General features: G+C 41.5%; 1 protein-coding gene across 1 annotated transcript in view; it reads left to right on the top strand.

Annotated features, from left to right (window-relative positions):
• The window catches only part of slc22a21 (solute carrier family 22 member 21), a 76,271-nt gene that overhangs the window by 31,821 nt on the left and 27,383 nt on the right, over positions 1-17,067 (top strand). Inside the window, exons 2-5 of the mRNA XM_056284295.1 lie at positions 3,144-3,247; positions 4,163-4,317; positions 4,858-5,029; positions 15,597-15,723. Of these exons, the coding sequence (XP_056140270.1) occupies positions 3,144-3,247; positions 4,163-4,317; positions 4,858-5,029; positions 15,597-15,723 (558 nt within the window). The remainder of the gene's footprint in view (positions 1-3,143; positions 3,248-4,162; positions 4,318-4,857; positions 5,030-15,596; positions 15,724-17,067) is intronic.

Genomic DNA, 17,067 nt, shown 5'->3' with positions numbered 1-17,067 from the left:
AGGCTACAACTGTTGCCAAGTGCCTTTGGGAGGAGTTTCTGATACATTATGGGCTCTCTGAAGGACTGCACAGTGATCAGGGCCGAGACTTTGAGTCTTGTACACTCAAAGAGCTCTGCGCTATTATAGGTACCAAGAAAGTGCAGATTACCTAGAGGTAATCCGGTGAAGCAATTCAATCGCACCCTTTTAGGCATGCTGGGTACTTTGAAGGATAAAGAGAAGAGTCATTGGCGTGACTTTCTGAAACCACTCACACATGCCTATAACTGCACTAGAAGCAAGGTCACCAGATTTAGCCCCTACGAGTTGATGCTCAGATGACAGCTCAAGCTACCAGTGGATATTGCTTTTGGCTTACTTGTCAGTGAGGGTAAATCAGGGTCTCACTTACAGTACGTGTGAAACCTGAAATCTCGTCTAGAGGAAAGTTATCAAATTTCCAATACGAACTAAAAGGTTGCTGACAGGAACAAATGTCACTATGACAAGTCTGTGCGAGAATCAACTCTTGAGGAAGGAGATCGAGTATTTGTGTGAAATGGCTGTCTGCGGAACAAGCACAAACTCGTGGACAAATGGGAGTCTTCTGTGTATCAGGTCCTTAAACGGATGGGAGACTTGCCAGTGTACATGGTCCAGCCAGTGGGTGAAGATGGTCCAACCAGAACCCTACACAAGGACCTCCTACTTCCTTGTGGGTATCTACTTTCACCTGAGGAGGATGAGGCAGCGGACCCAAAGCCAGTTCGCCAGTTCAGGACAAGATGCAGTCACCCTCAGCTCCAGGAAGGTGAGAACTCTGAAATGGAGGACGACTTCCCATTCTGTTCTGTGGAACCATCAGTTATCCCTGAGCAGAGGTTTACCGAAGTTTATGAAATTCCACAGGCGGGAACCACTCACTGTTCCTCCAGTAGAAGATGGCCAGAGCAAAATCTTACCTTCTCAACCTCAAGTGGAGTCCCCTGCAGATAATTCTCCATTCTTACCTGTTGAAACAGTAGAGGCATGTACTGAAACTGAAGGAGATAATTTAGAACATGCTCCTTAGCAACTTCCAACTGAGAGCGGAGATCTTACAGGATCCAGTCAATGGGACACCAGTTGTTGCTGATGCACATGATGATGTACTCATGCTAGAGTTAGGTCATCCTGAGGATAGAAATAAAGACAAAGAATTACAAGAAACGGGAGCAAAAGAAATGACAAGCCAAACTCTGAAGTTCCTGGAGAATATGAGACTGAAGCACGTGAAGAAAATGGCGAGGACAGTTCTGTCCACAGATCAGATAGACTGTGGCGAGCATCCGGATGGTTTCATTATCCTGAACTGGGGAAACCCTTAATCTCATTTGCACAGAGTCTCTTGGAGAGTTTCAGTCAGGCCCTCGATTCTATCAGTGACTATGAAAGCCACCCAGGCAAGTGTGTTTGAGTCTAGACATTGTAGCACATGAAGGGACTCATGTGAATTCAAGGGGAAGGGTGTAACCCACATGAAATGTTGATTATTAAAGGGTTAAAACCAACAAAAGAAATCAGAGCGCATTATGGGTGATGGCCAATAGAGAGGGCATGCATGCTCTAATTAAGCAAGAGACAAAGGCTTCTTGCAATGCAAAGGACACGTAGAAAATCTTGGTGAAAAATGTTTAAAAAATAGTCACAAAACATGAAAATATTCGGTTAATGTATAGCAATCCTTGCTGATAAGGTACTCTTCTGGGCATCCGGGTAGAGTAGCAGTCTATTCCATTGCCTACTAACACGGGGATCACCAGATCGAATCCCTGTCTTGCCTCGGGCTTGGTCGGGTGTCCGTCCCTACAGACACAATTAGCCGTGTCTGCGGGTGGGAAGCCGGATGTGGGTATGTGCCCTGGTCGCTGCACCAGCGCCTCCTCTTGTCAGCCGAGGCACCTGTTCAGGGAGGGAGGGGGAACTGGGGGGGGGTAGCGTGATCGTCCCTGGCGCTACGTCCCCCTGGCGAAACTCCTCACTGTCAGGTGAAAAGAAGCAGCCGGCGACACCACATGTGTCGGAGGAGGCACGTAGTAGTCTGCAGCCCTCCCCGGATCGGCAGAGCGGGTGGAGCAGCGACTGGGAAGGCTCAGAAGAGTGGGTTAATTGGCCAAGTACAGTTGGGGAGAAAAAGGGGTAAAAACAATTAAAAAAAAAACAACCGAAAGTACTCTTCTGTTAGCGACTAGATAATTGATGAGAGGAGCCAGTTTTATTGCATAATTTTTCCACTTTTCTACTGGAAACTCCGGCAAGTCAATATGAAGCACATGTTTGCTAGCTAAAGCTACCAGCTTGAAAAACGAGAGTGTTTTACAGCAAATTCTGTTGTTGGAATCACATACTGTAGCAAAACCAAACCAAAAAAAAAAAAAATTAAAACAAAAACAAAAATAAAAATAAAAAAACAAAACAAAACCAAAACCAAAACAATCTGGGTAATAAGGAAGTATTATGAAATATTTGAATTTTACATTGGTGCATTCATGGTATATCATGTTAAGCTAGGCACCTAGCTTTATTGTTTTTGTTACCTGCATATCTTGTATCCTTGTATATGGTGCTGGCTAATTTTCCGTTTTTTTTTATTTTATTTTTTTTAGCGGTACCTTTTGTATCATCATGCTTTATTTTGACGAGCAGCCAGTTAATATTGTTTACATTAATGGTGTGTTGCACTAAATTCACGGAATTGTCTGGTAAATGGGGAATGTAGCTAAATCCTTGACAGTTTGTACCAGAGCATTTATAAGTTTAATACATTGTATAGCAACTAAATTAAATTTGATGTTATAGTTTAGGATAAATATTAAATGTATTCACAATATTAATATCCAGTTCATAAGTATGGACAAAATAAACTGTGTTTCTAAAACAAATAAGAAAATGTTGAAAATGTTTAAAGGTGTAATATTTCATTGTTATGATAATTCATAGTCTGTTGTAAAAACAAACTATTGGTAATACATGCTGTAAAATTATATACAGTTATTTCCATAATTCATGGTGTTATGCCACTGTGTTAAATAAGAAATGGAAATTAATGAGGTCTCATGTTAAGATATAAGAAAATGAACGTCTTAATATTTTCTGTCACCCTGCACGCTCTCTTTTCGTAGTGGGATCTGGTATGTGATGACAAATGGAAGAACCCGTTGACCTCTTCCCTTTTCTTCTGTGGAGTTCTCACTGGGTCCTTCATTTCAGGGCAGCTTTCGGACAGGTGATTCTCTCAGTGCTAATGAAAAAAATAACAGCAGTAACCATATCAGTCTGTCATGAAAGGTGATGTGTTAAATCAGGGACCAGACACATGCATTTGTGTTACTTTTTAGCGTTTCTTGATGCTGTGGTTGAAATGTTCACTAGATAAAAAAAAAAATTATTTTGATAACGTCAGATATAAATACATTGTAAATTATAAAATGAGCTCTGCTTTGGTTCCAATGGTTGAAATGTGTTCCCCAGCATGAACCTGCAGTCTGCATAGCTGATGTGAAATTCATCATACTTGCAGTTTTGAGGTTTTCCACATCAAAGCATGGATTTATTAGTTTCAATCATTGGTTATAACAAGATTGAATATCAGGACTTTATTACTGCTCAGATTTGTTAAAGTATGCTTATTTGTAAATGTGTATCCAGAAGCTCTAAATAAGTAGTGATATATTGTAAATGTGCATTCACATCTGTAGACTTGTATCATGACATCAAAAAGGGTCCACATTTGTAGCAGAAATGAACATTTGTGAATAGGTGCACAACTCAACAAATTTGTATTTAGAGGTCTTACATTTTTAAACCGTCTTAGTCTTAATACCTTCCCAGTTTAGTTACCATGTAGCCTATTAATCACTTGCAAATCTGCATATGGGTATTTGTGAATTTTGTCAGACTTCTGGCACACCATAATTTGTAAATATAGAAGATAAAAATGATCAGATAACATAATAAATATTTAAAAAAGCTGAATGTACAACATTTTCCAAAATGCAATATGGCCCATTTCCTGGTGTTGTCTGAGCAGTAGTCTGGCGGATGGTGTCTTCTGCAAAGCATTTGCTATTTCTGTTGAACTCTATTGCATATACTGGTAACCCACTTGCTATTTGTGTTTTTGCTTTGTTTATTTCCTCAGGTTTGGGAGAAAAATAGTTCTGTTTGCTACCATGGCAGTCCAGACAACATTTACCTTTATCCAGGTCTTTTCTCCATCCTGGACTGTATTCTGTGCCATGTTCTTTGTCGTCGGGATGGGACAAATATCAAATTATGTGTCTGCGTTTGTGCTAGGTACAAAGAAATTACAATTTACTGTGGGGATTTTTAAATGTATAGAGAGGTGCATTTTTTGGTGCCGATGCCATCCATCCATCCATCAGTTTGGCCCTGTCCTACCCTTCATCCATCCAAATCCCTTCTCTCCATCCATGCATTTATCCATCCATCAACCTTTTGAACTTTTTGTACATCTGTCCAATGATCCATCCATCCATCCATCTGTCTGTCCATCCGTCCGTCCATCCACCAGTCTGTCCACCTGTCCTCTCCATCCATCTTTCCATCTTTCTGTACATCTGTCCAATGAGCCTTCCACCCATCCGTCTGTCCGCCCATCTATCCATCCTTCCATCCTTCTGTCCATCTGTCCATCCACCCACCAGTCTGTCCACCTGTCCTTCTCCATCCATCTTTCTGTACATCTGTCCAATGATCTGACCATCCACCATTTTCCATCCAGCCATCCATCCATCCATCTGCTTGTTGCAAAGTCTCAATACAAATGAGACTAAGTATGTGCCTGGTTAATCTCTCTGTGTCTTATGTTTGAAGGAACTGAGATATTCAGCCCACCAGTGCGGACCATCTTCTCCACTGCAGGTGTATGTTTGTTCTTTGGCCTGGGCTACATGCTCCTCCCTCTGACGGCTTTCTTCCTAAGAGACTGGAGGATGCTTCTACTAGCTCTTACACTGCCTGGCTTAATTTTTGTGCCTCTCTGGTGGTAGGTGTATGCTAGTATGTTTGTGTTTATTACAGGAGGGACAGTTACCTATCACTGTTAAATTTGAAATAGAAAAATCCAAAATGGAAACTGCCCTGCATATTCTTTTTTTTGTATTCTTTATTTTTCACAGCAGTATATATTACAAAATGTATATCAACACAATAACGGTTTCATTTTCTACTGCCATTCAGGTTTTTTTTTAAAATTACAAGAGAAAGTAAAAAAACAAACAAACAAACAAACAAAAAACTATATATATACATACACATACATACATACATATATACATACATACATATACACACATACACACACACACACACACACACACACACACACACACACACACACACACACACACACATATACACACACACACATATACATACACACACACACACACATATATACACATAAAAAAAAGGCAAACTTTAAGAACTTTACACAATTTGGGAGAGGTAACGTGTGTACATAAGACTATACAGGAGAGAGGTGATATGAGGATTCCCAGTTTGTGGTAGGGAGAGTGTGAAGGTTCCCAATGCATGGTAGGAAAAGGAGTGTGAAGGTAGAGAGAGAGGGTGTATTAAAATCTAATTAATTCAATATCTCCACAAAATATGGTCTTAAGGGCTTCACATATTTGACCCACTTGGTCCAGAATTTAACAAACTTCTTTTTCTAAAGATGGAGGGAAAAAGTAATCTTTTCCATAACATAAATGTCATTTACTATATCTATCCACTCCTGTATTGTGGGGGGTTCAGGAAGTAACCAATGTCTTGTGAGTGCTTTTTTACCAGCACATGTCAAAATACCAAATAAATATTCATCCGGCCGTCCTGCCTGGAAATCGGCATTTCCTAAGAATATTGTGGAAAATTGCAAGGGCAGATCATTATTAAGTATGCTTTTCAATACTTTGTGAAGCTCTGCCCAGAAAGGTCTTATCATTGGGCACTCCCAGAATATGTGTCAGTGGTTGGCTTCCTGAAGTCCACACTGTCTCCAACATTTGGTGTCCCCCCCATCAATATGTGCTTTCTGTTTTGGTGTAATAAAAAATCGACTAAAACACTTCCACCCAAACTCCCGCCATACAGTGCATCCGGAAAGTTATCACACCCCTTCACTTTCCCCACATTTTTTTATGTTACAGCCTTATTCCAAAATGGATTAAATTCCTTTTTTTCTCATCAAGCTACACACAATACCCCATAATGACAAAGTGAAAAAGGTTTTGTAGAAATTTTTGCAAATTTATTAAAAATAAAAAACTGAAATATTGCATGTACATAAGTATTCACACCCTTTGCCATGACACTCAAAATTGAGCTCAGATTCATCCTGTTTCCACTGATAATCCTTGAGATGTTTCTACATCTTGATTGGAGTCCACCTGTAGTAAATGCAATGGCTCGGACATGATTTGGAAAGGCACACACCTGTCTATATAAGGTCCCACTGTTGACAGTGCATGTCAGAGCAGAAACCAAGCCATGAAGTCAAAGGAATTGTCTGTGAACCTCCAAGACAGGATTGTATTGAGGCACAGATCTGGGGAAGGGTACAAAAACATTTCTACAGCTTTGAAGGTCCCGAAGAGCACAGTGGTCTCCATCATTCGTAAATGGAAGAAGTTTGGATCCACCAGGACTCTTTCTAGAGCTGGCCGCCCAGCCAAACTGAGCATTCGGGGGAGAAGGGCCTTGGTCAGGGAGGTGACCAAGAACCCGATGGTCACTCTGACAGAGCTCCAGTGTTCCTCTGTGGAGATGGGAGAACCTTCCAGAAGGACAACCATCTCTGCAGCACTCCACCAATCAGGCCTTTATGGTAGAGTGGCCAGACGGAAGCCTCTGCTCAGTAAAAGGCACATGACAGCCCGCTTGGAGTTTGCCAGAAGGTACCTAAAGGACTGTCAGACCATGAGAAATAAGATTCTCTGGTCTGATGAAACCAAGATTGAACTCTTTGGCCTGAATGCCAAACGTCACGTCTGGAGGAAACCAGGCACCTCTCATCACCTTGCTAATACCATCCCTACAGTGAAGCATGGTGGTGGCAGCATCATGCTGTGGGGATGTTTTTCAGCGGCAGGAACTGGGAGATTAGTCAGGGTCGAGGGAAAGATGAATGGAGCAAAGTAAAGAGAGATCCTTGATGAAAACCTGCTCCAGAGTGCTCAGGACCTCAGAATGGGGCGAAGGTTTACCTTTCAACACGACAACGACCCTAAGCACACAGCCAAGACAATAAAGGAGTGGCTTCGGGACAAGTCTGTGAATGTCCTTGAGTGGCCCAGCCAGAGCCCAGACTTGAACCCCATTGAACATCTCTGGAAAGACCTGAAAATAGCTGTGCAGCGACGCTCCCCATCTAACTTTACAGAGCTCAAGAGGATCTGCAGAGAAGAATGGGAGAAATACCCCAAATATAGGTGTGCCAAGCTTGTAGCTTCATACCCAAGAAGACTTGAGGCTGTAATCGCTGCCAAGGGTGCCTCAACCAAGTACTGAGTAAAGGGTGTGAATACTTATGTACATGCAATATTTCAGTTTTTCATTTTTAATAAATTTGCAAAAATTTCTACAAAACCCTTTTCACTTTGTCATTATGGGGTATTGTGTGTAGATTGATGAGAAAAAAAATGAATTTAATCCATTTTGGAATAAAGCTGTAACGTAACAAAATGTGGGGAAAGTGAAGGGGTGTGAATACTTTCCGGATGCACTGTATGTGGGAGTTGGTGCATTTCCAATGGAATTTACATACATCAAGCCAATCGTCATTTGATATTGTAAAGTTACCTTCTTTTTCCCATTTTTTTTTAATGTATTCTGTAGAGCAGGGGTGCCCACTACGTCGATCGCGATCGACCAGTAGATCGCGAAGGCAGTGCTGGTAGATCGCCATGACATTCCAAAAAAACTTTTTTTTCCCCAAGACATTAGCCTATCATCTGTCCTCCATTTGGCATTTGCCTTTTGATTGACGTAAAGGACGGCCAGTCTGCTGTTGCCTAAAACCAAAGATTCTAGAGCGGAACCTAAAACTTTGTTACATTAGGTTACCATAACAACCAGAGCCCTTCTCTAACGTACCTTGAAGTTCACATGCCCACAACGTGAGCTAACACAGAACTGCATCGAGCCAGCTAATTCAACTCTCTAAAAAAAAAACTACTAAAAAGTGAAACAAAACAAAAATGAGTGGGGGAGCCGGACCTAGCAAGAAACAAAAAACGTACCATTTCCATGTGGAATGGGAGGAGGACTTTTTTTTCACCATGTCTTATTCCAAATGTGTTTGTCTCCTCTGTCAGTCTAGCATTGCTATCCCAAAGAAAGGAAATGTGGAGAGGCACTTTCGAACTGTTCATAAAAACTATGACAATGACTTCCCTCCGAAAAGCGAGCTGAGAAAGCGAAAGGTGAGGGAACTAAAATCACAGTTAATCGCCCAGCAGTCACTTTTCACGCAGCCACATTCAAAGACAAAGGCAGCCACCGAAGCATCTTTACGGGTGAGTCACTCCATCATTAAGCATAAGAAGGCCTTCCAAGATGGAGAGATGATGAAAGAGGCCTTCCTTGAGGCAGCAGATTCGTTGTTTCGGGACTTTAAAAACAAATCAGAAATAATATCTTCAATCAAAGCTCTCCAGTTATCAAGAAATTCCGTCACAAGGTGCTGTGAAGTGATGGGTGATGATTTGACACAGCAGCTTTTGAGGGACATTGTGGACTGCGAGTGTTTCTCACTACAATTGGACGAGTCTACGGACATAAGTGATATGGCCCAATTGTGCATTTCATTCGCGTGGTGTTTCAAGATATGACCGCAAAAGAGGAGCTGTTAACAATACTACCCATGAAGGAACACACGTGGGGAGAGGACATTTTTCAGATCTTCAAAAACTTTGTGGATAAAACCCAGCTCCCAGTGTGTAAACTGGTGTCAATCACCACGGATGGTGCGCCTGCTACGGTGGGCCGCTCCAATGGATTTATTGCCAAGTGCAGGGAGGACGATGCTTTCCCGGACTTCCTTAATTACCATTGCATAATACACCAACAAGCATTATGCGCAAAAATGCTAAACATGAAAGAGATCATGGATGTGGCAACCAAACCCGCCTGTTCTATTCGAGCAAAGTCTCTTCAAAGACGGTTGTTTCGTACACATTTGGAAGAGGCCGACTGTAACTACTCTGGCCTCTTGCTACACACTGATGTGAGATGGCTTAGTAGAGGGAGATTCTTGCAGAGATTTCGAGAGCTCTGCCCGGAGATTAAGGAGTTTCTCCTTATCACTAAACATGCAGAACACAAGCAACTTAATGACAATCAGTGGCTGCTAGACTTGGCGTTTTTAACTGATTTAACCAACATGTTGAACGAGCTTAATTTAGAGCTGCAAGGAAAAGACAACAGCGTGGTAAACATGATCAGCTCAGTTAACACTTTCAAATGGAAAATGCAACTTCTGTCCTCAAAGTTGCAGCGCCGTGATTTGGGAAACTTCTGAAACCTCGCAGCAGAGCTGGAGAAGCAAGGGAGGGCGTGTGCGCAACTTGACAGTGCACGCTACACAGAGCAGATTGAAAATGTCCGGTCAGACTTTGACAAACGGTTTCAAGACTTTGCTTTGCTTGAGCCAATCGCTACATTTATGTGCTACCCATTTGGGGACGATACAGAGGTGGATTCCCTCGCCTCAAAAATGGCAACACTGTTTCACCTGAACTCGTCTGCAGTGGAGAATGAGATGCTGACAGTACAGGCTGACATTCAGCTTAAGTCCAGGGCGCATGGAGAGTTTTGGAACTTACTTACAGAGGACAAGTACCCAACCATGAGGAAATGCGCAACCTCCTTGACGGCATTATTCGGCTCTACTTATTTGTGTGAGTCAGCCTTTTCTCACATGAAGTTTATCAAGTCCAAATACCGTTCCACCATGACAGATGATCATTTGGAGGCCTGCTTGAGGCTGGCTACCAGCAGCTACTATCCGAACTATGCAACCCTGTCTGACTCTCTCCAGTGCAGGTCATCCTCAGAGTAGAGGCAGAGATCACAAATCTATTTACCACAGCTGTAAAGGTTCATGCAGTGATGCAATTTCAACATAGTGTAGTAGCAAATGCTTGGTATGATTATTGCCTGTGTAAGGTTCAATATAAATGCAAAGCCATTGCAATACTGTATATGTAACACAACATGTATATAAATACACACACTGCATATAAATGTTCATATATATGTAAAACATTTATTGAGTATTTTCATTATTATTTTTAATATGAGTAGATCATTTTGACCTGGTCATTTTAAAAGTAGCTCACAAGTCAAAAAATTGTGGGCACCCCTGCTGTAGAGTGAGATTTTTTTGTCATAAGGCCTTTATAAAATCTCGAGACAACACCCCTATTTGAGTCTTTTTGCTAGGCACTAATACATATCCTCAGTATAGGATCATTAAAGTCTGTTTTATCTTTAATGTTATGTTCAAAATGATTACGTATCTGGAGATACCTATAAAAATCAGATTTTTCAAGATCATATTCTTTCCTCAACTTTTCAAAGTCTTTTAAGTGTCCCTTTTCTGTTAGGGAATAGAATGTTGTTATTCCTTTTGAAATCCAGGACTTAAATCTATAATCCATTTTATTAGGCTTGAACTCAGGATCATAGGCACACCATTGAATTATTTGTAATGTATGGCCCAGTTTATATTCTTCTCTTATCATATTCCAGATTTTTAGTTGGGCGGTAACCCATGGATTTTGCACCTTATCTATAAACCTTCCTAAATTTTTGTGAGCCAATACTGCATGAATTGGAGAATCATTCATAATGGAGAGTTCAATGTCTTTCCACCTGGCATGAAATGTTGGGTTACATATGTTGATTAAGGGTTTAGTCTGAGCTGCATAAAAATAATCCTTGAAACAGGGTAATGACATTCCTCCTTTCTCCCTTGGTAGTTGTAGAGTTTTGAGTTTAACACTGGGTTTTTTTCCCTGCCAAATAAATCTGGAAATGATCTTATTCAATTCGGAGAATTGTTTTGAAGAAATTTCTGCAGGGAGTGCTTGAAATAAATAGAAATATTGTGGAAGGATGTTCATCTTTACAGAATCAATTCGATGACTGAAACCAAGGAAAGAGACAGCATTCCATCTACGTACACTACCGTTCAAAAGTTTGAGATCACCCAAACAATTTTGTGTTTTCCATGAAAAGTCACACTTATTCACCACCATATGTTGTGAAATGAATAGAAAATAGAGTCAAGACATTGACAAGGTTAGAAATAATGATTTGTATTTGAAATAAGATTTTTTTTACATCAAACTTTGCTTTCGTCAAAGAATCCTCCATTTGCAGCAATTACAGCATTGCAGACCTTTGGCATTCTAGCTGTTAATTTGTTGAGGTAATCTGGAGAAATTGCACCCCACGCTTCCAGAAGCAGCTCCCACAAGTTGGATTGGTTGGATGGGCACTTCTTTGAGCAGATTGAGTTTCTGGAGCATCACATTTGTGGGGTCAATTAAACGCTCAAAATGGCCAGAAAAAGAGAACTTTCATCTGAAACTCGACAGTCTATTCTTGTTCTTAGAAATGAAGGCTATTCCATGCGAGAAATTGCTAAGAAATTGAAGATTTCCTACACCGGTGTGTACTACTCCCTTCAGAGGACAGCACAAACAGGCTCTAACCAGAGTAGAAAAAGAAGTGGGAGGCTGCGTTGCACAACTGAGCAAGAAGATAAGTACATTAGAGTCTCTAGTTTGAGAAACAGACGCCTCACAGGTCCCCAACTGGCATCTTCATTAAATAGTACCTGTTAGAGCCTGTTTGTGCTGTCCTCTGAAGGGAGTAGTACACACCGGTGTAGGAAATCTTCAATTTCTTAGCAATTTCTCGCATGGAATAGCCTTCATTTCTAAGAACAAGAATAGACTGTCGGTGAGACTTACTCAGTTTTACCTTTCTGACTAGACGAAGCTAGTCTGACTGGCTGGTGATGAGACTCAGAATTTATCCTCTTGGAGTCCTTGTCAGAGCTATAGATGTCCATGGCTCTTTGTGTCCCGATGTTTACCAATGCCCGTCGCTAACAGAGCCATAGATATGAGTGGCTCTTTTGTGTACCGATGTTTGGCTGCGCCTGTCCTTATCGGAGCTATTGATTTGCATTTGTTTAGCAGCGACGGTCATTGGGGGTGTTAGTTTCGACTTCATTACTCAGTGGTCATGAGAGTCGTTGGAGCCGTTAGTGACCGACTGTTGTTCTTGGAGGCTAAGCTTCTTGAGTCTCCTGGGTAGAGATGAAAGGATGGCATTGTAAGTGGGAGATAGGTGGTGTCGCAGACCTCCTCCTCTGTTGAGGGATGGTTTTTCCAGTTTCGCATAGATGGCTTCATTCACCCCTCTTTCAAACCATCTGTCTTCTCTGTCCAAAATGTGTACGTTGCTGTCCTCGAAGGAGTGTGTCTTCTCCTTTAGGTGTAGATAGACTGCTGAGTCTTGTCCTGAGGAGTCTGGCCTTCTGTGTTGGGCCATCCGTTTGTGTAGTGGTTGCTTGGTTTCTCCTATGTATAGGTCAGTGCAATCCTCATTGCATTGTACAGCATACACCAGATTGCTTTTTTGGGGGTGTGGTACACGGTCTTTGGGATGAACCAGTCTTTGTCGGAGTGTGTTGCTGGGTTTGAAGGATAAGGTGTTTGTTGAAAATTCTCCTGAGTTTCTTGGAGACCCCAGAAACATACGGAATGACTGTGCTATTCCTTCTGTTCCTTTTCTCCTCGTCGCCCACCTGGTTGGTCTTTTTGGAACGTGTTCCAGTTTTCACAAAGGTCCAACTGGGGTAGCCGCAGGTTTTTAAAGCTCCCCTCAGGTGTTTGTGTTCTTCTCGTTGGGCCCGAGTGCTGCTGGGCACATTGTCAGCTCTGTGTTGCAAGGTTCTGATGATGCTCAGTTTGTGTTCCAGAGGGTGGTGTGAGTCGAAAAGTAGATATTGGTCTGTGTGTGTACGTTTCCTGTAAACCCCAATGTAGAGGCTCCTGTCTTCCCCAATGTGGACGTCACAGTCCAAGAAGGGCAAACTGTTGTTCTTTACGTCTTCCTTTGTGAACTTAATGTTCTTGTCCACTGAGTTGATGTGTTTGGTAAACGCTTGCACCTCTTGTGTTTGGATTTTGACCCATGTGTCATCCACATATCTGAACCAGTGGCTCAGAGGTGTTCCTCTGAAGGAGTTCAGGGCCCTGTGTTCAGTCAGACAAGCTTTGTCTAGTCAGAAAGGCACGAACTGAGGAAGCCTCTTGGATGAGAGGCGAAACATCTTCACGGATATATACCAAGTCCAGTTGCACTTGATTCAACTCCTTTGGATAAGGGCCAACAATACTTAATTTGTGAATTTTGATGATATTGAATGGAAATGAAAGTGAGCTGACTAAAAGTTTGGGGTGTAAGATGAAATAAACAAACTGTAACTTAACTTGGCAGGAATGTGAGCAAGAATATTACGCCACCAACCAGACGAATTGAGTTCAATTCTCCAATGTTTTCAAAAGCCTCCCCTGCTAGAGTACTTGTGCAAGATGCTGAACTCTTACCGACTGTACGGACGCTGTACTGTGGCTTAACTTTTGCTCTGATCTTATTTTGCAGGAAGTTGAGCAAAAACATAATTTCCCTATGGGGCACAAATTAAGCTGCATTAAACAATATATTTGATATTGACAATCATGAGTGGATTACCAAACGGGCCTACCAGGCCCAGGCCCAGGGGCTCAGGAGGCCCCCTAAGCCAGAGCCTCTGAGTGAAGTCGCTGTTATTAACTTTGTATTTCTTGTCGCATAGTCAAAGGGCTTAGTCATTCAAGTCAATAAGAGCCCCAAAAGTCTTACTGAAAAACTGGAAGAAACTGCAGGTGAATGTATGTCTTAGTTAATATGCTGTTGGCTTGTGCGTATGTGTGCTGTAAATCTTCTTGTGGTATAGGTGAATTTAATTATTGTGTTGTGTTGTTGGCTGCAAGTCAGTGTACCTGCCCTGTCGGGGGGGGGGGGTGTAATTTTATGCATCTGCTCAGGGGCCCATTTTCTCATAATCCGCCCATGTTGACAGTGAATGTAATGACTCCCTGAAATGAGAAAGGATCGCTTATACTGCCGATCGCATTGAGATTCATAACCGCAGTCTACAGTTTTCCTTAACCACAGACGGGCTTCGCCTTCAATTTCAACTAACTGTTGACATCATCTGGCCCAAAGATGGCACCTCTGCCCAACCCAATTAAAACCACATTCGCAGCTCAGAAGTAGAGAACGCCTCCTCTTTTCTATGTGAGCTTCACCCTACACCACGATCTCAGTTTCTGCTTAGCCATGATTTATTATCTGGGGGAGAAGTGCCATCTTTGGGATGAATAAGGTCAACAATGAGCTAAAAGTGAAGGCAAAGCCTGTCTCTGGTTAAGGAAAGCTGTAGACTGTGTGGTATTCATTCCCAATGCAACGGGCAATACAAGCGAAGTGATTTAATGCACTGTTGGTATTCTATTCAAGTTAATATCAGTTAAAAGTTTTATTTTCATTTTCAAAGAAAACAAGTCACCATGTTCTAGGAGTGGTACTATTTGTACCTTGTACCCATTTGTATCTTCCTCTTGTCAGTTTTATTATTATTATTATTATAGAAGAAACAAACCCTGCTTGTGGGGGTTTAGGAGAAGAGGGTCAAGCAGTCTAAATCAAATAAAACGTTTTTCCAAGAGCTTATTTGACACTGAAAGATTCACAGTGGCCTAAATGAAAAGGGAAGCATAAAAAGCAATGAAAAGGATAAAAAAGATAAAAGAAAACAAGGGAGATTACCAAAGTTGTAATAAAACCTGCACAAACCAAAAACCCAAGTGCAAGACAGAGCGGTGTAACTACACAGAACCTAATGAAACTGTTATTTTAAAAATAAAGCCCAATTCTTTTGAAAAGGGGGGGGGGTCCCGTCAGAACAATTTAATAATACTTTACATGGTTAGACATATAGTTCACAGAGTGACGTGTCCTATATCCTGCCTTTAAACCCAGTTAAGAAAAAAACATGCTGCTTTTCTAAATATTTCACTACAACTTCTCTCTCTATCTCTTTCTCTTCTATATATGGGCTCAATATGATGCCAACTTTAGGATGGAGCTTGGACTTGGGACCAAACTAACTGACTTCGATTTTGACAAAAGAAATGACAGTAAATGTCTCTGCTGGAATTGATAAAGCTTTTCCTCTCTTGTCTTGACACTACATTCCTCCCAAACTCACCAAGGTGAATGTGAGTGAGAAATATGCTTAACGCTATAGGACACGTCACGGTAAAAGAGGTGTCCTTGGTATTTGCCATCAAAAGGTTATATACGTACATAATGAAACAGACCCACAAAACAGGATGCACAGGATATCACATGTATTTTTTTTAACTTAGTTATATCATTTTGTATGTCTGTTGTCCCCCCCCCCCCCAAACCTCTCTCTCTCTCTCTAGGTTCATCCCAGAGTCTCCTCGCTGGCTGCTCTCTCAGGGGAGAGTGCAGGAGGCTGAGGACATACTGAGGGAGGCTGCTAGGAAAAACAAAGTAGAGGTTCCACAGGTCATCTTCAGCCCTTCGCAGGTGGGATTCTTCTCCTTTGCCAATCAGTATTAATTTTCCTGAAGGAAACTATGAGAAAAAAATTTTTGTCCATGACTTTGACCATAACCTTTCCACAATAACAAAAAAACAAAACCAAAACCCAAAACAAAGGCTCAGTTGGCTCTAAATGACAATTGACTTATTTTTAATTAACATGGTAAGCCAGTGTGTTCCTTTCTTGTAACTTGTGGCTCTCCCATTTTAATCTCTCCCATTTTGATCTCAGCGTAGTTTTACACATTTCTTTCCAAACTTCATTTTGTGGTTTCCAAAAATTTTCTTTTCTTTTTTTCTAACACAGATTTTGATTATACTTTTAATTTCCTCAGTTTTTGTTTAAAAAAAAAAAGATGAGTTTATGGTTGCTGTGTTTTGTTTTTTTCCGTCTCATTCTTGTCAAGGAAAACAGGAAGTTGAAGAACATTGTTTTACTGTATTTTTGATGAACTAAATCACTGTAGTGAGCAGGTTTTGCTATGTAATGAGCGCGCATGCGGAAGTGTTGAGACTGGAAGATATGCCTAGTAAAGGTCAACGTTATGCCTTGGTCTCCGGTCCATTCATTACTAATGTAAGTACAATAAAGTACAAGACATGGTGTCAGAAGTCGTCGTTCTCGCCTCTGAGATGACTACAATCACCAGACGCAAGTGACCGGAATGATCCGTGCAGTTTGACTACGTGAGAAAATAACTTTTGAATTCGCCGTGTGAACTAGCAGAGTTAACGCTAACGTGGAGTTGCGTTGATACAACGTTTGAGAGGAGCATTCGGAAGGTAAAACAGAATGGATTCTCTATTTTCAATAAGTCTACCTGAAGCATTTGACTTCGGAGACTTTGGTAGTTGGCCTAATTGGATCTGACGTTTTGAAAGATTCCGCATAGCGGCAGCAGGACTAAATGCAAAGAGTCAAGAGTATCAAGTTAGCTCGCCAATTTACACTATGGGAGACATGGTGGATGACGTTCTGAAAACATCAGCACTGATGGGTGAGAACAAGAAAAAGTACGACAAAGTAAAGCAAGCGTTCGATAAACATTTCATATGCAAGCATAATGTGATCTACGAAAGAGCTAAATTCAACAAACGTAGCCAGGAGCCTGGTGAGACGGTTGAAGCGTTTATTACGGCTGTGCATAAACTGGCTGAGCATTGTCAGTATGGAATGCTCAAAGACGAGATGATCAGAGACCGCCTTGTCGTAGGTATCAGAGACCATGGACTTTCAGAGAAGTTATAGCTAGATTCCGAGTTGACTCTCGTGAAAGCTATCACAAAAATCCGCCAAAGTGAGGAAATTAAAAAGCAACAGCCTGCATT

The sequence above is a fragment of the Lampris incognitus genome, chromosome 8 (assembly GCF_029633865.1).
Source record: "Lampris incognitus isolate fLamInc1 chromosome 8, fLamInc1.hap2, whole genome shotgun sequence".
Taxonomy (NCBI): Eukaryota; Metazoa; Chordata; class Actinopteri; order Lampriformes; family Lampridae; genus Lampris; species Lampris incognitus.
This window is presented reverse-complemented; position numbering and strand designations above follow the sequence as displayed.